This window comes from Dacryopinax primogenitus, assembly GCF_000292625.1.
Source record: "Dacryopinax primogenitus strain DJM-731 SS1 chromosome Unknown DACRYscaffold_8, whole genome shotgun sequence".
Lineage (NCBI taxonomy): Eukaryota > Fungi > Basidiomycota > Dacrymycetes > Dacrymycetales > Dacrymycetaceae > Dacryopinax > Dacryopinax primogenitus.
In genome coordinates this window covers 1,230,518-1,250,079 of record NW_024467205.1, presented here as the reverse complement: position 1 = coordinate 1,250,079, position 19,562 = coordinate 1,230,518, and the positions used below count along the sequence as shown (strand labels likewise).

The 19,562-nt window shown below is 53.3% G+C and overlaps 8 protein-coding genes across 8 annotated transcripts; 3 read left to right on the top strand and 5 right to left on the bottom strand.

The window, feature by feature from the left end:
• Window positions 1-51: 51 nt before the first annotated feature.
• DACRYDRAFT_51473 (cytochrome P450) lies at window positions 52-1,909 on the bottom strand (the record flags this gene model as incomplete). The annotated part of the gene is made up of 6 exons (XM_040775041.1): window positions 52-330; window positions 381-532; window positions 584-695; window positions 745-903; window positions 955-1,687; window positions 1,737-1,909. The coding sequence occupies 6 exons, from the start codon at window positions 1,907-1,909 to the stop codon at window positions 52-54; spliced, it is 1,608 nt and encodes a 535-aa protein (XP_040629374.1).
• Window positions 1,910-3,551: 1,642 nt separating this feature from the next.
• DACRYDRAFT_116157 (cytochrome P450) lies at window positions 3,552-5,393 on the bottom strand (the record flags this gene model as incomplete). Its single annotated transcript, XM_040770147.1, has 6 exons — window positions 3,552-3,827; window positions 3,878-4,029; window positions 4,079-4,190; window positions 4,239-4,397; window positions 4,449-5,181; window positions 5,233-5,393. The coding sequence occupies 6 exons, from the start codon at window positions 5,391-5,393 to the stop codon at window positions 3,552-3,554; spliced, it is 1,593 nt and encodes a 530-aa protein (XP_040629373.1).
• A 2,999-nt stretch (window positions 5,394-8,392) lies between these two features.
• On the top strand, window positions 8,393-9,274 carry DACRYDRAFT_22112 (uncharacterized protein). Its single transcript, XM_040772682.1, has 3 exons — window positions 8,393-8,610; window positions 8,660-8,792; window positions 8,841-9,274. The coding sequence occupies exons 1-3, from the start codon at window positions 8,564-8,566 to the stop codon at window positions 8,910-8,912; spliced, it is 252 nt and encodes an 83-aa protein (XP_040629372.1). The 5' UTR covers window positions 8,393-8,563; the 3' UTR covers window positions 8,913-9,274.
• Window positions 9,275-9,665: 391 nt separating this feature from the next.
• On the bottom strand, window positions 9,666-10,679 carry DACRYDRAFT_22111 (uncharacterized protein). The gene is made up of 3 exons (XM_040772681.1): window positions 10,402-10,679; window positions 10,128-10,336; window positions 9,666-10,076 (listed from the first exon to the last, which is right to left on the bottom strand). The coding sequence occupies exons 1-3, from the start codon at window positions 10,478-10,480 to the stop codon at window positions 10,005-10,007; spliced, it is 360 nt and encodes a 119-aa protein (XP_040629371.1). The 5' UTR covers window positions 10,481-10,679; the 3' UTR covers window positions 9,666-10,004.
• Window positions 10,680-11,705: 1,026 nt separating this feature from the next.
• On the bottom strand, window positions 11,706-13,216 carry DACRYDRAFT_22109 (uncharacterized protein; the record flags this gene model as incomplete). Its single annotated transcript, XM_040772680.1, has 4 exons — window positions 12,851-13,216; window positions 12,627-12,797; window positions 12,275-12,570; window positions 11,706-12,226 (listed from the first exon to the last, which is right to left on the bottom strand). Coding segments are annotated over exons 1-2 (358 nt in total), but the record flags the coding sequence as incomplete, so codon positions are not given.
• A 328-nt stretch (window positions 13,217-13,544) lies between these two features.
• DACRYDRAFT_22108 (protein prenylyltransferase) lies at window positions 13,545-14,942 on the bottom strand. The gene is made up of 4 exons (XM_040772679.1): window positions 14,757-14,942; window positions 14,104-14,707; window positions 13,718-14,038; window positions 13,545-13,668 (listed from the first exon to the last, which is right to left on the bottom strand). The coding sequence occupies exons 1-4, from the start codon at window positions 14,884-14,886 to the stop codon at window positions 13,611-13,613; spliced, it is 1,113 nt and encodes a 370-aa protein (XP_040629369.1). The 5' UTR covers window positions 14,887-14,942; the 3' UTR covers window positions 13,545-13,610.
• A 224-nt stretch (window positions 14,943-15,166) lies between these two features.
• On the top strand, window positions 15,167-17,685 carry DACRYDRAFT_22107 (RNA-binding domain-containing protein). Its single transcript, XM_040772678.1, has 9 exons — window positions 15,167-15,349; window positions 15,409-15,747; window positions 16,074-16,134; window positions 16,188-16,281; window positions 16,328-16,525; window positions 16,577-16,730; window positions 16,780-17,183; window positions 17,229-17,418; window positions 17,466-17,685. The coding sequence occupies exons 1-9, from the start codon at window positions 15,202-15,204 to the stop codon at window positions 17,540-17,542; spliced, it is 1,665 nt and encodes a 554-aa protein (XP_040629368.1). The 5' UTR covers window positions 15,167-15,201; the 3' UTR covers window positions 17,543-17,685.
• Window positions 17,686-17,905: 220 nt separating this feature from the next.
• Window positions 17,906-19,417, top strand: DACRYDRAFT_22105 (uncharacterized protein). Its single transcript, XM_040772677.1, has 4 exons — window positions 17,906-18,293; window positions 18,343-18,492; window positions 18,552-18,865; window positions 18,918-19,417. Exons 1-4 carry the CDS (start codon window positions 17,924-17,926, stop codon window positions 19,305-19,307), a joined length of 1,224 nt encoding a protein of 407 aa, XP_040629367.1. The 5' UTR covers window positions 17,906-17,923; the 3' UTR covers window positions 19,308-19,417.
• The last annotated feature ends 145 nt before the right edge of the window (window positions 19,418-19,562 follow it).

Here is a 19,562-nt window from a genome sequence, read left to right as displayed (position 1 = left end):
ATACAGGAAGACAGGCAGCAGACGTATTCGGCCCGGTCAATGGAGTGTCGGTCAATAGAGTGCAATTCTCGATTGCTGAACAAAATCTTTGTCGCTCTGTGCCATACCTAAGTTGTACCTCTCTAGCTGGGGAATAGCTTCCCGCGTTTCGTGACGAATGGTTTCTCCGTTCTCTTTGCTTCTCAAGATGAAGGTGGCCGGGAATTTATTTGGGCAGAGTACAACACCCTCGGCGTAGTCGAGCGTGTCGACATCAATGTCACGGCCAGTTGCTTGGTCCACTTTCTTCTTTATGTCGAAAGCCCATAGCAGTCGGGTGATAACGAGAGCCTGTATAATGTGTAGGTGACGTCATCGACTTTCCTGGGGTTGCCACTCACCACACTATTCTTTGCAAGGTGCATCCCTGGACAGACCCGGCGGCCGAACCCAAATGGCCAAATGTTTGCATGGCGGACTGTGGGATCTAACCATCTTTCCGGCATAAACTTCTCTGGATCTGGGAACAGCGCCGGATCGTGGCTTAGCGCCCCTAAATACCCCGCCCATCAGGCTCTATCGGGCTGGTGGGGGGTAGGCTCACAGGTATTGTACAAGACTGTTGCACCGGCAGGGACAAGATAGCCGTCGTACGTCTGATCTTCTGTAGCAGCATGAGGAAATCCTAAGGGATTTATCGGGCGCAACCGTTCCGACTGAAAACAAGTTGAACCTCTGTGTGCAAAACGACTGGAATGTGCTGACCTCTTTGATGATCGCCTGAATATACGGTAGATGTTCCATATCGGAAATTGTTGGAAGTCGGTCGCGTCCCACAGCAATGTCCAACTCAGCATGCGCTTTTGCCAGCACCTCATCTTGACCGACGAGGAGCAGAATCACAGATAACATAGCGGAAGCCGTCTATAACTAGTTAGCACGACTTTCGGGCGGCGCTGACCGGCTCAAACGCACAGTGCCAGCACCAGCCTGCAGCATGATAAGGGGCAGTGTATGCATCATATTCTCCGAAAGCCCAAACTCTTTTGGGTTGTCAAGAATTTGCTCCATGAACGAATTTGTGCCGCCTCCGGTCTCCCTCCTGCGAGAAAGGAGATTGTCCATGAGTTCCGACGTCATCTCCCTCTCCTGGGATTTAATGAGGTCGGTCTGCTTTCGCCAGGATACTAGCCAGTTTGGCATTACGCGCAGGATCGGGACGAAGTCTAGCAATGCGGACACATCGGCAACCAGTTCATTGAGCTTGTCGGTGTCTTCGTAAAACAGAGCAGCAAGCGGACTCTCAAATCTGGGAGCGCGGATTCCATACGACAGTGAGAACATCAGCGAAATTGTAAACCGCTTGATGTTGTTGAAAAAGCTATCGGGATGCAGCATGATGTCATAGAGAAGTTGGCAGGACTCCGACTCCTGGATGGGGATATACGTTTGAGTAGTCGTCTGACTGAGAAACGTGACGAGGACACGGCGCAGCTTGTAGACCTTCGAAGGGACACTTGAGAATATCACCTGGTCATGGTCGTACATATAGTGGTCGAAGAGCCACATCTTGGGACGATTTTGGGTAACACGACTTCCTTTTTCCATGATGGCCTCAACGGCTGCTGGACTGTTGAGTACAATCGTGGTCTTGTGGCCGAGCTTGAGAGAATGGATCTCGCCGTACTCCCTGGCCCAGCCAACCAACCTGGCAGGAGTGGGTGGTCACAATGATGGTAGAACGCAGGATAGCTTACGTATGGAAAGCCTTCTTCGGGGGTATATCACGAAGGTTACCAAGTAAGAAGGTTGTAGGGGGACCAGGCGGGAGATATTTTTCACGCCGGCCGTACATAGCAAGTTTGTAGGCAAGCCATGTCGCAACACCCAAGGCAAGAAAGTCGAAAAGGAAGACAAGTACGCGACCCATCTTGCTGAAGTACCGTGGCAAGTCGGAGTTCCGCAGTGATTTATATCCCGCATGAGGGCGGAGCTCTGAGCAACGCATTAGAACAACACGCGACATCGCTTTCTCAGTTGGTCAAGAGCGTACAAGCGCCATCAGCATCGACAGTCCATGAATTCGGCCTTGCAGTGCTTTCTGAGAAAACGAATACCATCCAATGGCCATAGATCATGATACACACATCGCGTCGGGTGAGAAGAAAAGGGTGCTTCTAGAGCGATTAATAGATCGGACTGAAAGTATTCCAGGATAGATGCAGTATTATGGTAATCTGCAAGAACGTATACGTAAAGTAATTCAGCAATAGGCAAACGGGCGAAAAGAACTGCACTCACTGCTCTCAGCGGTTAGAGCTTCGACCGCTTCGTATTCCCACAATAGGACCAGCAATTCGAGCTGTGCTCTTGATCCCTTCAAATGCTTTGGAAAGTTTAGTATTTCCTTTCAGATATCTCCTTTGTTGTGGTCGCGAAGAATGGAACCCTGTTTATTGGCAAGGCGACCGGATGCAAATGGCAAAATCACATGATTAGCCTAGAAAAGCGCCAATACGGGAGTTCGGAGAAAATCTTCCTACAATGCCCCTCCGGAGGCAATTGCCCTAAATGCCCCTCTTCTTCAGTATTTGCGCGTCGCCTTTGTGGCAGTGACAGGAAACTCATAAATAACAGAGTTTAGGGGTCTTCCAGTAATATTTACATGTGTTGTCAAGAAATTAGAATATATACTCCTAAATAGAGGTGTTATTTAAGGGTTATAATAACAGCAATGTATCGAAATAACTGAGCTAGCTCTTTCATTATGTAATTTTTCGATACTACAACATGCAATACTTGTGGGACCCCTGAACTATCAACTATTTCACTATTTCTTTCTCACTGCCACAATGACGACGCACAAATAAATACGCAGCACATGTGAAGAAGAGGGGCATTTAGGGCAATTGCCTCCGGAAGGGCATTGTAGGAAGATTGTCTCCGCAGAGGGGGCACCGGAGGAAATTACTCGCCAATACGGATCGGCACTGTACATTGATACGCTGGAGGAGACTAGTACTGCCATGCCGTGATTTCTGCTGTACAATCACCGGAGTTCATCAAAAAGAACCCAAGATTTCCTGCCGACGAGCCTCCGCAGCCTTGCCTTGACCACCGTCGTTGAGTTTATTTCAATCGAGGATGATATCGACCCGGCGTTCTCATCAAACTGTTGAGTTCAACCCCGTCCCTGCATTGCCATACGGCTGACTGATCTCCTTGTTGTTCAGCTTGATCTTGAGCTCGTGAGGTTCGTCGATTTGCGTGGCTTGCGTGAGGCGCTGTTTGTTGGTTAGCGAGGGAGCAGAACGAGGGAGAGCCTGAATACTGGGGAACCAGAATCTGGATGCGCACCACAGCGGGACGGGGCTTGCACAGAGTTGTGCGCAAGAGCACTAGCGGGAAGGTGTAAAAACGGACGAGTAGGCGAGTTCCCGCAGGAGAGATGGATCTAGCCTACACTATGCTACGCTCTAGGGGATAGAAACCGTCGGCCATAAAGAATCAGGAACAAGGTACATTCGTTTTAGGGATCGAGTAACGATGTTATTGAATGAGTTATCGAGTCACTACAATGCTGTTCTCATATGCTGAATGTGGTCTTTGTCGCTCTGTTCCAGGCTTCCTTCGTGCATCTCAAGCTGGGGGATAGCTTCGCGCAATTCATGACGGATTGTTTCTGCGCTTTCTCTGCCTCTCAATATGAAGTCCGCTTGGAACTTGTTCGGGCAGAGTACAAGACCCTCAGCATAGTCCAGAGTATCGACTTCAATAGGACACCCAGACATTGGATCAATTTTCTTTTTGATGTCGAAAGCCCACAACAGTCGCGTGATGACAAGAGCCTGCATAATTTGTTCGTGAGAGCCTCCAGAATTTTCTAGGTACGACTCACCACGCTGTTCCTTGCGAGGTGCATTCCCGGACATACCCGGCGGCTGATACCAAATGGCCAAGTATCCGCATGCCTGTCTGCTGGGTCTAACCACCTTTCCGGTGAAAAGTTCTCCGGATCTGTGAACAGCGTCGGATCATGCCCTAGCGCCCCTAGATAAGTCATCAGCCTGTGTAGAGGTAGGAGCTGTCGAAAGCTCACATGTATTGCATAGAACTGTTACACCCGCAGGCACAACATAACCTGCATATGTTTGATCTTCTGTAGCAGCGTGAGGAAAGCCCAATGGATTTGTCGGGCGAAGCCGTTCTGACTGAAAATAATCTCAGCTCGTTGGACAGAACCGACCCGAATTTCCCACCTCTTTGATAATTGCCCGAATATACGGAAGATATTCCATGTCGGAAAGTACTGGGAGTCGATGACGTCCCACAACAGCATCCAGTTCAGCATGAGCCTTTGCCAGTACGTCATCTTGCCCGAGCAGCAGCAGAATCACAGATAACATGGCACACGCCGTCTATTTCGCGTCAGTACTGTGTCCGAACCGAGGCTGTTATCAAAGGCGCACGGTATCAGCACCAGCCTGGAGGATCAGAAGCGGTAGTGTGTGCATCATGTTGTCCGTAAGTCCGAACTCCTTCGAGTTATCAAGAATTTGCTCCATGAAGGAATTGGTGCCAACCTGGCGCGCTTTCCTACGAGAACTGAGCTTCTGCATAAGCTCTGACGTCAGTTGCCTCTCCTGGGCGTTCAGACAGTCGGTCTGTTTCCTCCACGAAACCATCCAGCTTGGCATAACGCGCAAGATCAGAACGAAATCGAGTGACGCTGATCTATCAGCAAGAAGCTCGTTGGTTTTGTCCGCGGCTTCGTAATAGAGAGCGGCAAGGGGTGTATCAATCCTTGATGCGCGAGTCCCATAAGTTAACGAGAACATCAGCGAGATCGTAAACCGCTTGACACCAGTGAAGAATCCGTCGGGCTGGAACATGATATCGTACAGAAGTTGGCAAGATTCTGCGTTCTGTATTGGAAGATAGGACTGAGCGGTCGTTTGATTGAGAAACGTGGCGAAGACACGCCGAAGCTGGTAGACCTTCGACGGCACACTCGAAAATATCAGGTGATCGTGGTCGTACATATAGTGGTCAAAGAGCCACATCTTGGGACGATCTTGGGTAACACGACTTCCTTTTTCCATGATGGCTTCGACGGCTGCGGGGCTGTTGAGTACAATCGTGGTCTTGTGGCCGAGCTTGAGAGAATAGATCTCGCCGTACTCCCTGGCCCAACCAGCGAAACTGAAACGAATGAGCATCATATAAAAGAACTGAGGAGAGCATACTGCTCACGCATGGAACGCCTTCTTGCTAGGTATATCGGGAATGTTTCCAAGCAAGAAGGTGGTGGGAGGACCAGGTGGGAGATTCTTTTCCCGTCGACCGTAGAGAGCAAGTTTGTATGCAAGCCATGCCGCAACACCAAGGGCGAGAATATCGAACAGGTAAATCATTTTTCGTGGGTGCTGATAGCAGGGTGCAACGCCTGAAGTATTATATCCTCGGGATGAGGGGTGCTCCAAGGACGGCTTCGAGAAGTAACATGAGACACTGTTCTGCTGGACGATGCAGAACAATTCATGACAATTCGTGATGACAGTCTGTGTTCCAGCTGATGTCCTTATAGAGTATGCCTACTGGCCGAGAGAATGCCGGTGGTCATATGGAGGAATAGTGAATCCAAAGGCTAGGCTCGAGTTCTCGAAAAGGCAAACTCTTGGCGCTTAGTGGATCCGAATTGTGCATTCTCGGGCATGATGCCATCCTGTAGTCAACTGGAGGGGAATATTAAATGGTAACGAAAGCCTCAAAAGAGTGGGACTTAGGACTATCGGCGGATTCCTCTTCGGAATGGGATATATCACTCCATTGTCTGCAATAGGTAGGTGAATAATTCTCCTTTTTGTTGACGTGTCTATGGTCAAGCTGGCGCAAGAACATGCATCGTTCTTGAATCCATAAGCAAACGCCCCTTCAAAGCCTTGTGTATTGTTACGATGGATTCCACTGCCATAGAAGGATCTGCCTATATTGTGCTTTGGAGTATAAACGTGTGAGGGGGTCAGCCACCACTGTGCTTCTGCCGGTCTGCGGGCCGAACGCTCCGAATGGGTGCGACATTAACCCAGCATGTCTCCGAAATTCAGACCATCACTCTATGCTGACCGATCTCTTAATTCTTCAAGTGGATCTGCTCCAGTAGGAAGTTAAAGTACATATGTATGTGTGCCTTGAGAATAGTAGGAAAAAGTTGAAGTGGGGCTTTATCTTACGAAAATGCATGAAGTCGGTGGATCCAGAAGCACAGGATTGGTGGACGAAGAGAGAATTGGATCATGGACGAAAGAGAGGGAACTTGAACCATAGGAACTTGAGACAACGAGACGCATTTGAAATGAATGTGAGAAAAGAAGCATGCAATGCATACAATCGACCATATGAACGAAAGGATCCCCCGACCGTCTAGTCCACACATGGCACTCAAGGCGGAAAACCGGGAGCGATATCCCGCACATCTACGGGCAACGGAGGAGACATACTTGAAGGCTGAAAACAATGCAGGCCACATGAGACAGCAGGAAGAGAGCGAAAGGAAGACAGAAATGTCCTCGCGAGGGTGCGATGTTGACTTTCCATCCTGAGCATGTCGAAGCATTCTCTAGGCAGCTCGTCATCCAAGTCTGACCCATCCTTCCTCCACCTTCCTTCCCTGGCTATCCGCAAACACGTCCCCCTCATCTCCGTCCCCTGTATACGGCGTCATCTCCGCAGCCCTTTCAAGCCTCTCCTCCTCTTCCTCATCCTGCTCATCCATGAGCCTCTCCTCACCGACCCCTCTGCGACCCCATCCCTCCCCCTCCCGCTCGACGTATCCCCTACTCACACTTCCCCGCTTAAGTCTTTCTACCTCGAGGGAAAGGGCGTTACCGACATGGGAGAGCTTCTCCCCACTCGGATGACGGGTATGCCCCTGTGCAGCAAGGGAGAGCTTCTCCACACCAGAATCAAGCGACTGTTTCGTCTGCGAGAGCAGATGTGAGAGCGAGGGGAGCGCTGCCGGGGGTTGGTAGGGCGGAGGCGGGGGAAGGGAGAGAGACGAGTGCCTGCTCAGGCCGCCCGCGTTCCCGCCTGTACGGCGCGGTCTAGTCCCTGCAGGCATAGGAAGTGACTGGATGCTCTCCGGCCTCCTTCTGGGTGGTGGTGGGAGGACTTCTTTCCTCGCCTGCGACTGGGCAGGCTGATCCCGAAGCGCTCCAAAGCTCCTTGATCGGTTCTTCTGCAAGACATCGCGGATCTCAGCCTCGTCCATGCTCTCCTCTGCGACGTCGTCCACCCCTGCGCCGGAATCTCGAGAAGTCTCAGGAGGAGGGAAGAAGTCGTCGCTCGCCCGACTTCCGTCATCTGTCGTGCTCTCCGGCTGCTCGCGCTCCATCCCCTCCTCTTCGCCAGTTAACACCCTCCTCCCCCTTGTTCCTGGTCTACCACTGCCATTTCCGCTGGGAACAGGCGTAGTCGTCCCCGGTCCTGCCTGGCCCTGCGCCTGAGAAAGAATAACAAGCGGATTGGAACTCCTGATGACTTCCATATGCCTCTTCCGACCAGGGTCACGAGCGTCCACCGCCCTCCTCTCCCTGGCCGCTGCCAGGCTCTCTCTGATAAGGGGAGAAAGGGGCGTCGCAGAGCTAGTAAAGCTCGCCGGTTTGGGAGGTTTGGGAGGGGCAGGTTTCGTCCCCGATGCAGGGGAAAGAGCAGATGGTGGAGCACCGAGCACGGGGGGGAGGGCGAACGCCGCCGACACTTGGATGGGATGGGGTACGGCGGGCGGGGGGGCAGATTTGTGTAAAGGCGTGATAGTGCGTTCTGTACTGACGCTCGCGGCACGCGCGTGGGCCCGCGCAAGCGCAGGCGAACTGCTACTGGGCTGCCTGGGCGGGAGAGGAGGTTTCCCGACCACCGGGATAGGACCAACCGCGGCGGCAGAAATGGACTGCGCATGTACGGGGGAAGCGGAGACGCTCGGTCTTCTCGGTAAGGGCGGGGGCGGGGTGGTCTGCAGTGCTGGAGCAGAGTTGCTCGGCCTGAACGGGTTGGGATGGACGCTTGGTGTGCTGGTGCTTTCACCTGAGATGGGAGTTGCTGGGGGCGGCGGGACGGGATACGGGTGAGAAGCCGATGTGTGGGAACGCGAGTGACCTTGGCTTGGCCGGCGGAAGGGATTAGGGGAATCGCCAAGACTGCGCCTGGGAACTGGGGGTACATCCCCTCCTGGTGAAACTGAGCCATCTGCAGCTCCTCTGGCAGCAAGGGACGGCCGAGGAAGGTCACCCATGCTCTTCCTGCCCCAGCTAGGGGTGCGCTGTGGTGGTGGTAAGATAGGTTTCTCCGGGCTTGGGGCGCGTTTCTTAGGTGAGGGGGCGCGTTTGATGGGAGACATAGCACGGTTGATAGGGGAGATAGCGCGGGAAGCGGATGGGGAGGGAAGTGGGCTGCCAGATGAGATGACGGGCTTGGATAGGAGTGGAGGGGCCCGGCGGGCAGCGAGCGGGGTGGATGTGCTCGCCGCGCGATGGAGTCGAGCGCTGGGTAGAGGGGCGCTAGAAGGAGAAGGTGGGAGTGCGCTACCATGCTTTGGTGGTGGACGGGTGGATTTCGCCTCGATAGGTGGTGGAGCTATCGACGGTCAGCCTCCTCACTAGCAGATAATAGCAAGAGAACGTACTTTGCGCAAATATGAGCTTTTTATCCGCTTCTCTCCCACGCTGGGTGTGAGAGACGAGTCGCAGGACAGCAAAGAACTGCCGCGGTGTGATCGTATCATCCAACGTCGGTTCAGGATTCCATATCGCCAATATCTACGTCTTGTTAGTCGTTTCGTTTCGTATGTCAAGAGCGGTACGCACCTGTTCCACGACGTCGTCCTCTACCGCGTAGGTCCCGGCGAGGTACCGTCTAACCGGCATCGCTCCTACTGACTTTACACCCTCCCATTCTGTGGGTCGGACGGATGTGACGGATGCGAGTGCGCGTGTGTAGTGGTTGAGTTCTGCCTCTGTGAGTGCAGATGGATGTAGTTCAGGTGGTCGTTCCATGACGAACAGAGTCCAATTTGGTGCTCCCAAATGCTCAAGGACGTCGGCGGTTAACTGTAGAGAATGACGATGAGCAGCAGTGATGGAGCCGGCGTGTACCTTCCGATAATCTGAGCCAGCCGTGGGATCACGTTACCCCAGCCCGTGTTCAATCGTCGCGCCTCGTGCAGATCCCTTCAGCAGCTCTGAGGGCGTACAGCACCGGATTAGTCTGAGCGATTCGAAAACAAGCCAAGTAAGTAAACGCAAATATAGCAAGTACGCGGTTGAAATACAAGTTGAGGTGAGCTAAGTCTGTGTTAACCGTGGGGACAGCCTGAGTGCACGGGGCCCAGCAATGACTGATGAATCGGTTCCGAACCCTTAAGTAAGTGTCCGCACTCACCCGCACCGCCGGATTATCCCACACATCTCTTGGGGAGAAAAACACCTGGGAAACACGCGGGGAAGGCGTGATCTGCTTCTTCATTTTGCTTATCGGATTGTATTCATCATCAGGGCAAATTAATCCATCCGTGTCGATATTCCACTCTATCACACTCATGGTCACCGAAGGAAATAATCACTCACACTCATGGATCATATCAATCGGATTCTGGTATGTATCAAGGGGGCATGCATGTGCTGGGTAGTGTTGGGTAGTACAAGTGGAGTGTATAAAAAGAGGCAGCATCATACTACGGGTGCCCAAAAGCGACCGGCTTGCCAGCAAGAGTATGTGCAGGGCCTCAAAGTGGCGACGCTCTACACCCTCCCGAAGTGTCATGATGGCGAGAGCTAGCTCGGCTTCTTCGCCCTCATGAGCCACAGTCGACCCAGCCTTACGGAAGTCGCCGATTTTTTCCGGGCGGTAGAGAAAGGGCAGGACCTCGATCCAAGGCGATTTGGCCGGCAAGTCTTTCTGGACGTCGCTTTCGGGATGTATCTTCACGAAGTCCTGCCACGACTGCCATCGGTTGACCAAAGTTGCGTCAATTAGGATCCCAAGCGCCTTGCGAGCCATGTCGTGGGTGATCCGCAATTTAACTTGAACGCTGGCTCCTCCAGCTGCGAGAAATGTTGAGTCTGGTACAAACATGGCAGAATAAGAAGACTTACTTTGCGCACACGAGCCTGCAGTTGACTGATTTGCAGTCTCGTCTCTTCCTGGGCCCGCTCGTGCTTTTTCGCATCCGCCTCTCTCTCTCGTTGGAGGTTGGCGACTATCTGCAGAAATCGAGCTTCTGTGGCCGCCAGCTCACTCCGAAAGTCTGGAGATGTATTGGCTTGTTCGTCGCCTCTCTGGCGAGCCGTATTGGAGGATGAAGCTGTTGGGTTGACACACAACAGCGGTGAGAGGTTGCTGGCTCGGTTCCGCCTGGAAGTGACTCACCTTCAACAACTCTTGCTTCTTCTTCCGCGATAAGCTCGTTTTCAAGGACACGGGCATGTTCTTCGCGCAACGGGGTCATGAGGTGTGAGTTGACTCCCACTATCAGTATCGCAGAACTCCGACCCCCATCGTCCATCTCAGCAAGCTGTGTGTTCTCGTCAACGTTCTGAACTGTTGCAGAACATGAGATTGTATCGGAGAGAAGAGAGAGATCTGGAGCCTTTACGTTAGACTACGCGTAGGCGAAGATTCTTTTCAACCTTCTCTCGGTATTCAGCATCAGTTTCCTTGTCGGGATCAATCTGGTCAGATCTGGTCTCGTCTGTATTGCTCTGGTCGGCCTTGCTGGCATTGGTCTTTCCGATCTTGTTCTTTCCGGGCTTGGTCTTTCCAGATTTGGGTTTAGTCGTGTCAGGAGTGGCCTTGTTGGACTGAGGCTTGGGGCCAAGAATATCGATCCCTGTTTGCTGACGGACAAGAACGCGGGCAGCGGCCATCGCATGCGATCCAGCCATACCGATTGTGTGTTCGGGGTCGCATCCGATCCTCCCGGCGTTTATACCGTCAACATAGTACACAGGAACATTGATTTTAGACGATTGAGCAGTCATGGTGGTGGTTGAATGCTGAGTGTGCGTGGCGGTGACACACTCCTGTCGCGCGGCGTGAATGTGTTTTTTGGTTCCGTTCGAGTCATCTTCGAATTCGATGAACAATGTAGTTTCATTTCTCTTTTAGTTTGTTTTGTGCTCTGTTCGTATTTCTACCAGCCAGCTACATGCATTAGTCCCCTTGTTTCTATTGAACACCCCCGACCCTTTTCAATGAAACATGTAATCCAATTCCTGCTCATCAGCTGAAAGCCGATAACTTGATAATCCCCGTCTGTTGAATCACCACAAGTCCCGGCGAGGTACCGTCTAACCGGCATCGCTCCTACTGACTTTACACCCTCCCATTCTGTGGGTCGAACGGATGCGACGGATGCGAGTGCGCGTGTGTAGTGGTTGAGTTCTGCCTCTGTGAGTGCAGATGGATGTAGTTCAGGTGGTCGTTCCATGACGAACAGAGTCCAATTTGGTGCTCCCAAATGCTCAAGGACGTCGGCGGTTAACTGTAGAGAATGACGATGAGCAGCAGTGATGGAGCCGGCGTGTACCTTCCGATAATCTGAGCCAGCCGTGGGATCACGTTACCCCAGCCCGTGTTCAATCGTCGCGCCTTGTGCAGATCCTTTCAGCAGCTCTGAGGGCGTACAGCACCGGATTAGTCTGAGCGATTCGAAAATAAGCCAAGTAAGTAAACATAAATATAGGACGTAAGCGCTCGAAATACAAGTTGAGCTGAGCTAAGTCTGTGTTCCTGGTAATCTACGCATACGGTATGCGCTGGGTAGTGTTGGATGGCAGTACAAATGCAGTGTATGGAACGAGGCAGCAATGTCCTACATCAGCGTGAGGTCGGGTTCCTTGCCATGCAAGAGGTGGTGCACGGCCGCAAAGTTCCGACGCTCTGCACCATCCGGAAGTGTCATGATAGCGCGAGCTAGTTCGGCTTCTTCGCTCTGGCGGGCCGCAATCGACCCAGCCTTACGGAAGTCGCCGAATTTTTCCGGGCGATATAAGAAGGGCAGGACCTCAATCCAAGGCGACTTGGGCGGCAAGGCTTTGTGAACGTCGCTTTCGGGATATGCATCCACGAAGTCCTGCCATGACTGCCATCGGTTGTGCGAAGTTGGGTCGATTAGGACGGCCAGCGCCTTGCGACCCATATCGTGTGTGATCCGCAAATTCAAGTTGAACGCTTGCTCCTCTCGCACCTCCAGCTGCGAGGGATGTTGAGTCTGGTGCATGAATGGCAGAAGAGAACTCACTTTCCGCACATGGGCCTGCAGTTGACTGATTTGCAGTTCCGTCTCTTTCTGCTTTTTCGCAACCGCCTCGATCTCCTGCTGGTGCCTTTCCATGTCTGCCTCTCTCTCCCGTTTGTGCCTTTCCATGTCTGCCTTTCTCTCCCGTTTGTGCCTTTCCATACCCGCCTCTATCTCTCCTTTGAAGTCGGCAATCATCTGCAGAAATCGAGCTTCCACGGCCGCCAGCTCACTCCGAAAGTCTGGAGGTGTACTGGCTTGTTCGTCGCCTATCTGGCCGTCTGTATTGGGGGATGAAGCTGTACGCAACAGCAGTGAGATGTTACTGGCTTTTTCCCGCCTGGAAGTGACTCACCTCCAACAACCTCGCCCTGGCTCTCGGTGATAACTTCTTCTTGAAGGACACGTGAATGTTCCTCGCGCAACGGGCTCGTGAGATGTGAGTTGATTCCCAGTACCACTAGTCCTGTTCCCCTCCCCCCCTCAGGCATATCAACCAGCTGCGTGTTTTCATCGACCTCGCGAACTGTGGTAGTGCGTCAGATTGAACTAGGGAGAAGAGAGATCTGGAGCGCTTACTTTGGAACAAGCGCAAGCGGAGATTGCTGTTAACCTTGTCTTGATATTCCTCATCAGTCTCCTTGTCGGGATGAACCTTGCCAGGTTTGGTCTTGTCTGGATTGCCCTGGTCGGGTTTGCTCTTGTTCTTGTTAGTATTGGTCTTGCCGGACTTCCTCTTACTAGGTTTGGGCGTAGTCTTGTCAGGAGTGGCCTTGTCGGGCTTGGGCTTGGGACCCAATATATCGATGCCAGTTTCCCTGTTAACAAGGGCGCGTGCAGCAGCCATCGCATGCGATCCAACCATGCTCATAGTGTCTCCGGGTTCGCATAAAATCGTTCCCGCGACGGCATCGTCTACATAGTAAACAGGAACACGGATTTTAGACGATGGAGCAGTCATGGTGGTCGTCGGATGGTGACATACGCAGCGTTGATTTTTTTGGTCCCGTTCGAGTCATCTTATACGTACTTTCCTCTCTCTCTTTTTTAGTACGCCCCACTCTATTTGTCTTTCAACCGGCTACCTACATGCATTTGTCCCCTTAATAAAATTCGGAGTAGTCGACTTTGGAGGAGAGTTCATTGTGCGCGGTATGAAGCAGCTACCTTGAAATAGTGCCTCGGAGGGGGACTTGCCCTGAGGTCAGAGGCTTGAGTTAGTCCGTTCTCTCTTGCGACCTGCTTCGAGGTGATTCCCGCAGACGTCCGTGTTGATGACACAAGTTCATTTCACGTTCATACTGCGTAATACAACAATCGGACTGATCTGGCTCATACGTTACGCCACAGGCGCCGTCGGAGCCTGCGCAAGTGTACGCTTCCTGTACTCCCAGAACCTCCCATCTAAGTCAGCACAAGTGTAGGTGCAACAGAGGAAGCACCCACTGCTTTCTGATAGGGTCACGCTCTACCAGCTCGTCAAACAGCTTGTTCGCTTCCTCAACCTCCCCCTTCTCCCCCAGTGCATCCGCTATGAACTCGAGAGCCATCACACATGGCAACTGGGCATTCTCGCCCGGCAGGAGCTCCCGTTCTTCTGCCTCAGCGAAAACCCGCAGCGAGGGCTGAAGGGACTGGGGAAGGGTGTAAGGCCGCGCGAAGGGGAGGAGAGTGGAGAGCGGGGTTTTGGAATTTGAGAGAAGACCGCGGAGGTAGTTCCATGCCGAGGCGTTGTTAGGCGCTAAAGCAATCTTGTGTTCCGTATAGCTGTGATATGTGAGTTTGAGTCACGGCCAGATATGATTGGGAAAGGTCCAGGGGGAGGGACGCACTCAATCTCGCTTTGGACCAGCTCTGGTGACGGCCTCGCACGTGGTCCTTCGAACAGAACGAAGAACCGGTGGTGCCAGACTGAGTTGTTCCTCACGTCATCTTCCAGCATTCGATCCGTGAACGCGACTTCCTCTCGCCATACCTCGTCATCCACCCAGCCCTCGTCGTCCAGGTCTTCGATAGTGGGCTCCTCGCCCTCGGTAGGGGAGATAGTGGTGGACGTCACAAACGGCATGGGAGCGAAGAAGTTGCATAAAAGCCACTCGCGATACACCCAAGTATGGTAGTTCTTCGCGTCCTTTGCGAGTGCGATCTCCGCGAACGCGAGCTCGGAGCGAGCGGACTTCTTCCCCAGCTGGAGGAGGAGCAGTCGGCGGTGATTCCATGCTTGGTAGGATTTGAGGTGGGTGGGGAGGAGCTTGGAGAGAAGGTGAAGCTCTTCGGTCAGGGGGGAATTGAGTGCAATCAGGGTGCGGTAACGGTATTGCCAGACGGTATAGTGCGAGGCGTTCTGTTTGATGATCTCCAGCGTCAAGTCCAGGACGCGCTGGGAATGCTCTTGCGATACATAGATAGCACGGAAGTATGAGGTCGCATCTTTGTCTAATGTTGCTATTAGTTGTGATTACAGGATGGGGCCTACGAAACGTACACTTGTCGTTATACATGATGGGCGCTAATGGCGGGGAAGGCCCATCATCCTGCGGAACAGCGGTTACGTCGCTCCATTCTGGCCTGTCCTTGAATAAGATATAAGGGGGTTCAGGATTCAAGAACTCCATATGCAATGCAATAACGGTCGTTGAGGTCGTAGAAAGAGAAATAGAGTCGTGACCGTCGAGAGGATTAGTAGTACAAAAGGGAGTTGCAGTGCATTATCGACATTCCAGTGTTTCCCTGAATTAGGGTTAACAGGGTTACCTAATACGTTATTTTGATTCCGTGGCTTCTGAGGGTCCGTGCGGGGCAAGTCACGCTTTCATGGAAAGAGATGCTTCCGTGGGATCATTGATTCCTTCATTCGACGTTTCTGTTCATTTGTCACTACTCTGTTCTGCTCGTCGACCATCTCAGCTTCGAGCAATACAGGACAAGATATGGATACCGATATGAAAACTGAGGTGCTGTCCCCCGCGGACAAGAAGGACGAGAACGGCAATGGCATCGGACGAGAGAGCAACGGGAGCAGGGAAAAGGACCGCGAGAGGAGCAGGAGCAGGTCTCGCGATCGCCGTGACAGGGATTGTGAGCCATTATATCCCCTCTGTGCCGGGCAAGGTGATTGATGTCGTTGGGGCACATAGCCGGAAGATCTCGCCGTCGTTCGGATCACTGGGAGCCCGACCGTCGTCGCCGTCGTTCGCGTTCAAGGGATGCCTCGCCGCGTGACCGCTCGCGTTCGAGGGACCGTTCGCGCGACCGTCGTCGTCGCAGGCGCTCTACCAGCTCACCTTCACCGCGCCGCAGTCGCTCTCGCTCTCCCGCTCGGCGGGGGCAGACCAAGTCTCTGGGCGGCCCGCTGAACGCCCCGCACGAGGAGGCCGTCGCCTTTGGCCAGATCTCGAAGAGGGAGAACAGGCTCTATGTCGGCAACTTGAGCTACGACTGTACATATCGGGACTTGCTCGAGTTTATGAGGGGAGGTGGGTCGCAGGTCGTTATGGTTATCCCTAGAAGTAGCTGTGGTTTGGGTGGCTTTGGCTTTTCATCCGAGAGGAGAGTTGTCGCGTCGAGGCTGAGGCTAAAGGCTGGCTGAAGAGGCGCAAGGTCGAGATGACATTCAGAGACGCGGGATTTCCGCCACCATGAGATGCTTGAGGAACCGCCTCGCAGTCTTTCAATCCGCTTCGTTCTTCTATCGTTCGGGAGTTTGGTGCCTCGATGGGGGTTTTGGTGCGGGGTTGCGCGGGGTTTTGGTTTCGGTATCCGAGACGCGTGGACAGAGATGTTGACATGGGATTTGGAATAGCTGGCGAGGTCCTGTTCGCAGAGGTATTGGTGACGCCTACCGGGGTTTCGAAAGGTTGCGGGTAAGCTTTGCTGTTTCCTTGTTTGTATTTTCCTCTGACGCGCCCTTTTCAAGTATTGTCGAATATGCCAATTCGGACGACGCTCAAAAAGCGATTCGCGAGCTTGGTGATCAGCCGCTGCTCGGCAGGCCCATCTTTATCCGCGAGGTATAGTTTCCGTCTGACGCATTGGTATCATTCTCATCACGTGTAGGATCGTGAAGAAGCCTCTCGATTTGGTGCCACCCCTGTCCCAGGCAAAGTCGGCATGGCCATGGCAGGCATGGGCATGAACGCGACCGTACCTCCTCCGAGGCCTTCTTGGCACGGCGGTGGGTACCCTGGTGGAGCGGGTGGCGCAGGTGGAGGCGGGGGAGCCGGCGGACCAGGCAACCAGCTCTACGTTGGAAACGTACGTTTCAATGATCGCAAATGAACTACATGCTAATATGACTCTATGTAGCTGCCATACCAAGCTGGATGGCAGGATCTCAAGGACCTCTTCCGCCAGGCTGGAAATATCATCAGGGCCGACATCAACTTCGGCGCTGATGGTCGTCCTAAGGGCAGTGGAGTCGTGATCTACGAAACAGCTGCGGATGCGCAGGCCGCTATCAGTATGCCTTATCCCGTGCATATACTATCTGAAGCTCACTGAGCGATCAGGCATGTTCAGCGGCTATGACTGGTATGGTCGTCAGCTCGAAGTTCGGGAGGACCGTTTCGCGGCCCTGGCTGGCTCCCGTGGTGGGCATGGGGGTGGGTCTGGCGGGTTCCGAGGTGGCCGCGGTGGTTTCGGTGGCGGCGGCTTCCGAGGCGGCTTCGGCGGAGGGTTCCGCGGTGGTTTCGGCGGCGGGCGAGGCGGATTCGGTGGCCCTGGTGGTGGAGGGAGGCAGTTTGACCAGAACCTATATGCGGACTACTCTGGCCCTGACCAGGCGGCGCCCGCCCCTGGTGGTGGTGGGGCCATGGGCAATGGCTTTGCTGGTGGGTACGGTCCGCAACCAGGCTTTGCAGGCGGGTTTGGCGACCAAGGGGGACAGCCAAACCAGCAGATTATGGTTCGCAACGTGAGCATTATCCGACTCTGGTTGTTCGCAGCTGACGTGGTGCAGTTGCCCTGGAGCACCGCGAACGAAGACCTTGTGGAGTTGTTTGAGACGACCGGTCAAGTAGAGCTCGCGGAGATCCTGTACGAAGGCACGCGCTCCAAAGGCGCCGGCGTGGTTCAGTTCGCCGATACCCAGGAGGCGGAGACGGCGATTGCCAAGTTCTCGCAGTACATGTATGGCGGGCGCCCTTTGGGTGTGTCTGTTCTGTTTTGTGTTGTGTCAGGAACTGACTGGGGCAAGATGTACGCTTCAATGACAGGTGGCACAACTTTTCCGCTACGGCGGCAAAGGGAGGGCAAGTCATGCCTCCGGTGTAGTCGGTTCGTGAGCAGATCTCGTCCTTGATACGGCCTGCTGGTTTCCCTGACAGGCCAGATATGAGTCTATCATCTATCTTTCCGCCCCTCTTTGACAGTGTACGTTGGTGATTCTAGCTAGTGACAGGAAATGGGATGCGATTTCAGGACGTGAGCACCACAGCACAAGACTATGCAGAGCATTAGGGTGGTGGAAAGCAATTTCAGAACGAGTTGAGGTCTATGACTCGTGTAGAGAGGAGCATCGTGGCAGGATGACTCCCATTATTTAATCCGGTTTTCGGACGGGAGCAAAAAAAAAGATCCGCAAGCATGCACAGGAGGCGTGCCGCTGGAGCGTTGCTTTGCTCACCGCACACTTTTGTCGACCACCATCACATCATGCCTGCGAGAAAGTCACGCAATCCACCTAAGAAAGAAAGTGTCGTCAAGGAGGAAGCTGTGAAGGAGGAAGCTGCGAAGGAGGAAGTTGTCGAGAAGGAAGCTGTCAAGACGAAACCTGGTCCGAACGAAGTTGCTCTGCCCGTCATTTATACAGACAACCTCACCCACGACATTTTCCTTGATCGCGGCTACACTGTCACGCAGGCCAGGAGTTATGCGATTTTCTCTGCGCGTGAACACGTCCTAAAGGAGACCAAAGTGGATATTCTGAATAAGGAGCACCCTTGGCTTCCTCCGCCGAAAGTGGAGAGCCGCGCCGAAGTTTTTAAGAAGGTGAATGAGAATATCGTCGCCACCCTCGTTTACCGTGAGTGCTCCGGCCCTCGACTCTGTTCTAATCTGATGTTCCGTCATAGGCAAAACCACACTCGACGACACGGAGATTGGCAATCTGCCGAGCGATGAGCAACCAGCAATTTTGGTTCACGGAAAGGAGCACCCTGTGACTCTCACATTGAAAAGTGAACGTGCCAAAGCCCTTGGAGCTGAACTTGATGCCGAAAAAAGTGGGTAACACTTCAGTTAAAACCAAAATTGGCAATCTCTTATTCCTACCCTGTGCCAGAGGCGTCATCCTCTGAGAAGGCTACCGAGCCAACCAAAAAACAAGCCAACGACGCCCCAGCCGATAAGAGTGACATGGCGACACTCCAGGCTCAGTTTCGGATGGTCCTTGATGTGTGCCAAAAATCTGAAGAACGGATTCGAGGCCTTGAGAACACGATTGATGAGCTGAAGGCAGACAACGCGCAGCTGAAGGCAGACAACGCGCAGCTGAAGGCAGACAACGCGCAGCTGAAGGCAGACAACATGCAGCTGAAGGCAGACAACAAACGCATGGACAGTGCTATTGCTCAACTGCAAACGCGGCTGCAAGACGTGGGTTTCCCTCTCATGTTACTGTTGCACTAGATTGATGGCCCCAATACAGGTGGAGGGACCCCTCTCCAGGTTGAGTTTGCGAATCACCCACGACATGGCTCGTAAAAAGTTGGCCTTCTTGCTGGATCCAACGCTCAACGAGAGCACGTGGTCGGGCTTCTCATGGAGCGACTTCGTTACTAAATTTCCTATGGAGAAGGCCCGGGCAGCCTTGAGCAACGACTCACCTTGGCTCAAAGATGCTCAGATTCTCCCCCTTCTGTATTTGCCAGACAAGTACAAATCTTTCCGCAGTGCTGGGTCGAGGGTGGCCCACGAGGCCGAAGAACCCGAGCTGGCGCTTGCGATTCTGCGTCTCCCTGACAAACCGCAACGTCGGGCTTTCCTAAGCCTCCACGAAATCGTTCACGGCAAGCCAGCCGATTTCCCGCGTACCTAGTACATCACTGCCTTTTCCCCATGCCTCGTATCCTTGTATCACATCCATGCCGTCCCACGTCCACACTGTACAGTTAGTTACCATCAATCTCATCACGAGACTGAGCATCAGCGAGTATTTCCATGAGTGCGCCCGTTCACCTGCACCCAGCAGGCGTAAACGCCGATCGCCAAGTTCTGGCAGTGCATGTAAGGCAGGCGTCTGTTCGCTGTCGAAGGGGGGCAAGTCATACCTCCCGTGTTCAATGTTAGTCTG

Bases quoted from the DNA above. Each gene is read 5' to 3' on its own strand.
- DACRYDRAFT_22112 (XM_040772682.1), top strand. From the start codon at position 8,564: ATGCTTTGGTGGTGGACGGGTGGATTTCGCCTCGATAGGTGGTGGAG. The intron at 8,611-8,659 runs CTATCGACGGTC...AAGAGAACGTAC, and splicing joins CGCCTCGATAGGTGGTGGAG to TTTGCGCAAATATGAGCTTT. The intron at 8,793-8,840 runs CTACGTCTTGTT...AGCGGTACGCAC, and splicing joins GGATTCCATATCGCCAATAT to CTGTTCCACGACGTCGTCCT.
- DACRYDRAFT_22111 (XM_040772681.1), bottom strand. From the start codon at position 10,480: ATGACCCCGTTGCGCGAAGAACATGCCCGTGTCCTTGAAAACGAGCTT. The intron at 10,337-10,401 runs GTGAGTCACTTC...TCAACCCAACAG, and splicing joins AGAAGCAAGAGTTGTTGAAG to CTTCATCCTCCAATACGGCT. The intron at 10,077-10,127 runs GTAAGTCTTCTT...CATTTCTCGCAG, and splicing joins TGCAGGCTCGTGTGCGCAAA to CTGGAGGAGCCAGCGTTCAA.
- DACRYDRAFT_22108 (XM_040772679.1), bottom strand. From the start codon at position 14,886: ATGGAGTTCTTGAATCCTGAACCCCCTTATATCTTATTCAAGGACAGG. The intron at 14,039-14,103 runs GTGCGTCCCTCC...CACATATCACAG, and splicing joins CTGGTCCAAAGCGAGATTGA to CTATACGGAACACAAGATTG. The intron at 13,669-13,717 runs GTGGGTGCTTCC...CTTAGATGGGAG, and splicing joins CGTGACCCTATCAGAAAGCA to GTTCTGGGAGTACAGGAAGC.
- DACRYDRAFT_22107 (XM_040772678.1), top strand. From the start codon at position 15,202: ATGGATACCGATATGAAAACTGAGGTGCTGTCCCCCGCGGACAAGAAG. The intron at 16,731-16,779 runs GTATGCCTTATC...CTGAGCGATCAG, and splicing joins GGATGCGCAGGCCGCTATCA to GCATGTTCAGCGGCTATGAC. The intron at 17,184-17,228 runs GTGAGCATTATC...GACGTGGTGCAG, and splicing joins AGCAGATTATGGTTCGCAAC to TTGCCCTGGAGCACCGCGAA.
- DACRYDRAFT_22105 (XM_040772677.1), top strand. From the start codon at position 17,924: ATGCCTGCGAGAAAGTCACGCAATCCACCTAAGAAAGAAAGTGTCGTC. The intron at 18,294-18,342 runs GTGAGTGCTCCG...GTTCCGTCATAG, and splicing joins CGTCGCCACCCTCGTTTACC to GCAAAACCACACTCGACGAC. The intron at 18,866-18,917 runs GTGGGTTTCCCT...GCCCCAATACAG, and splicing joins TGCAAACGCGGCTGCAAGAC to GTGGAGGGACCCCTCTCCAG.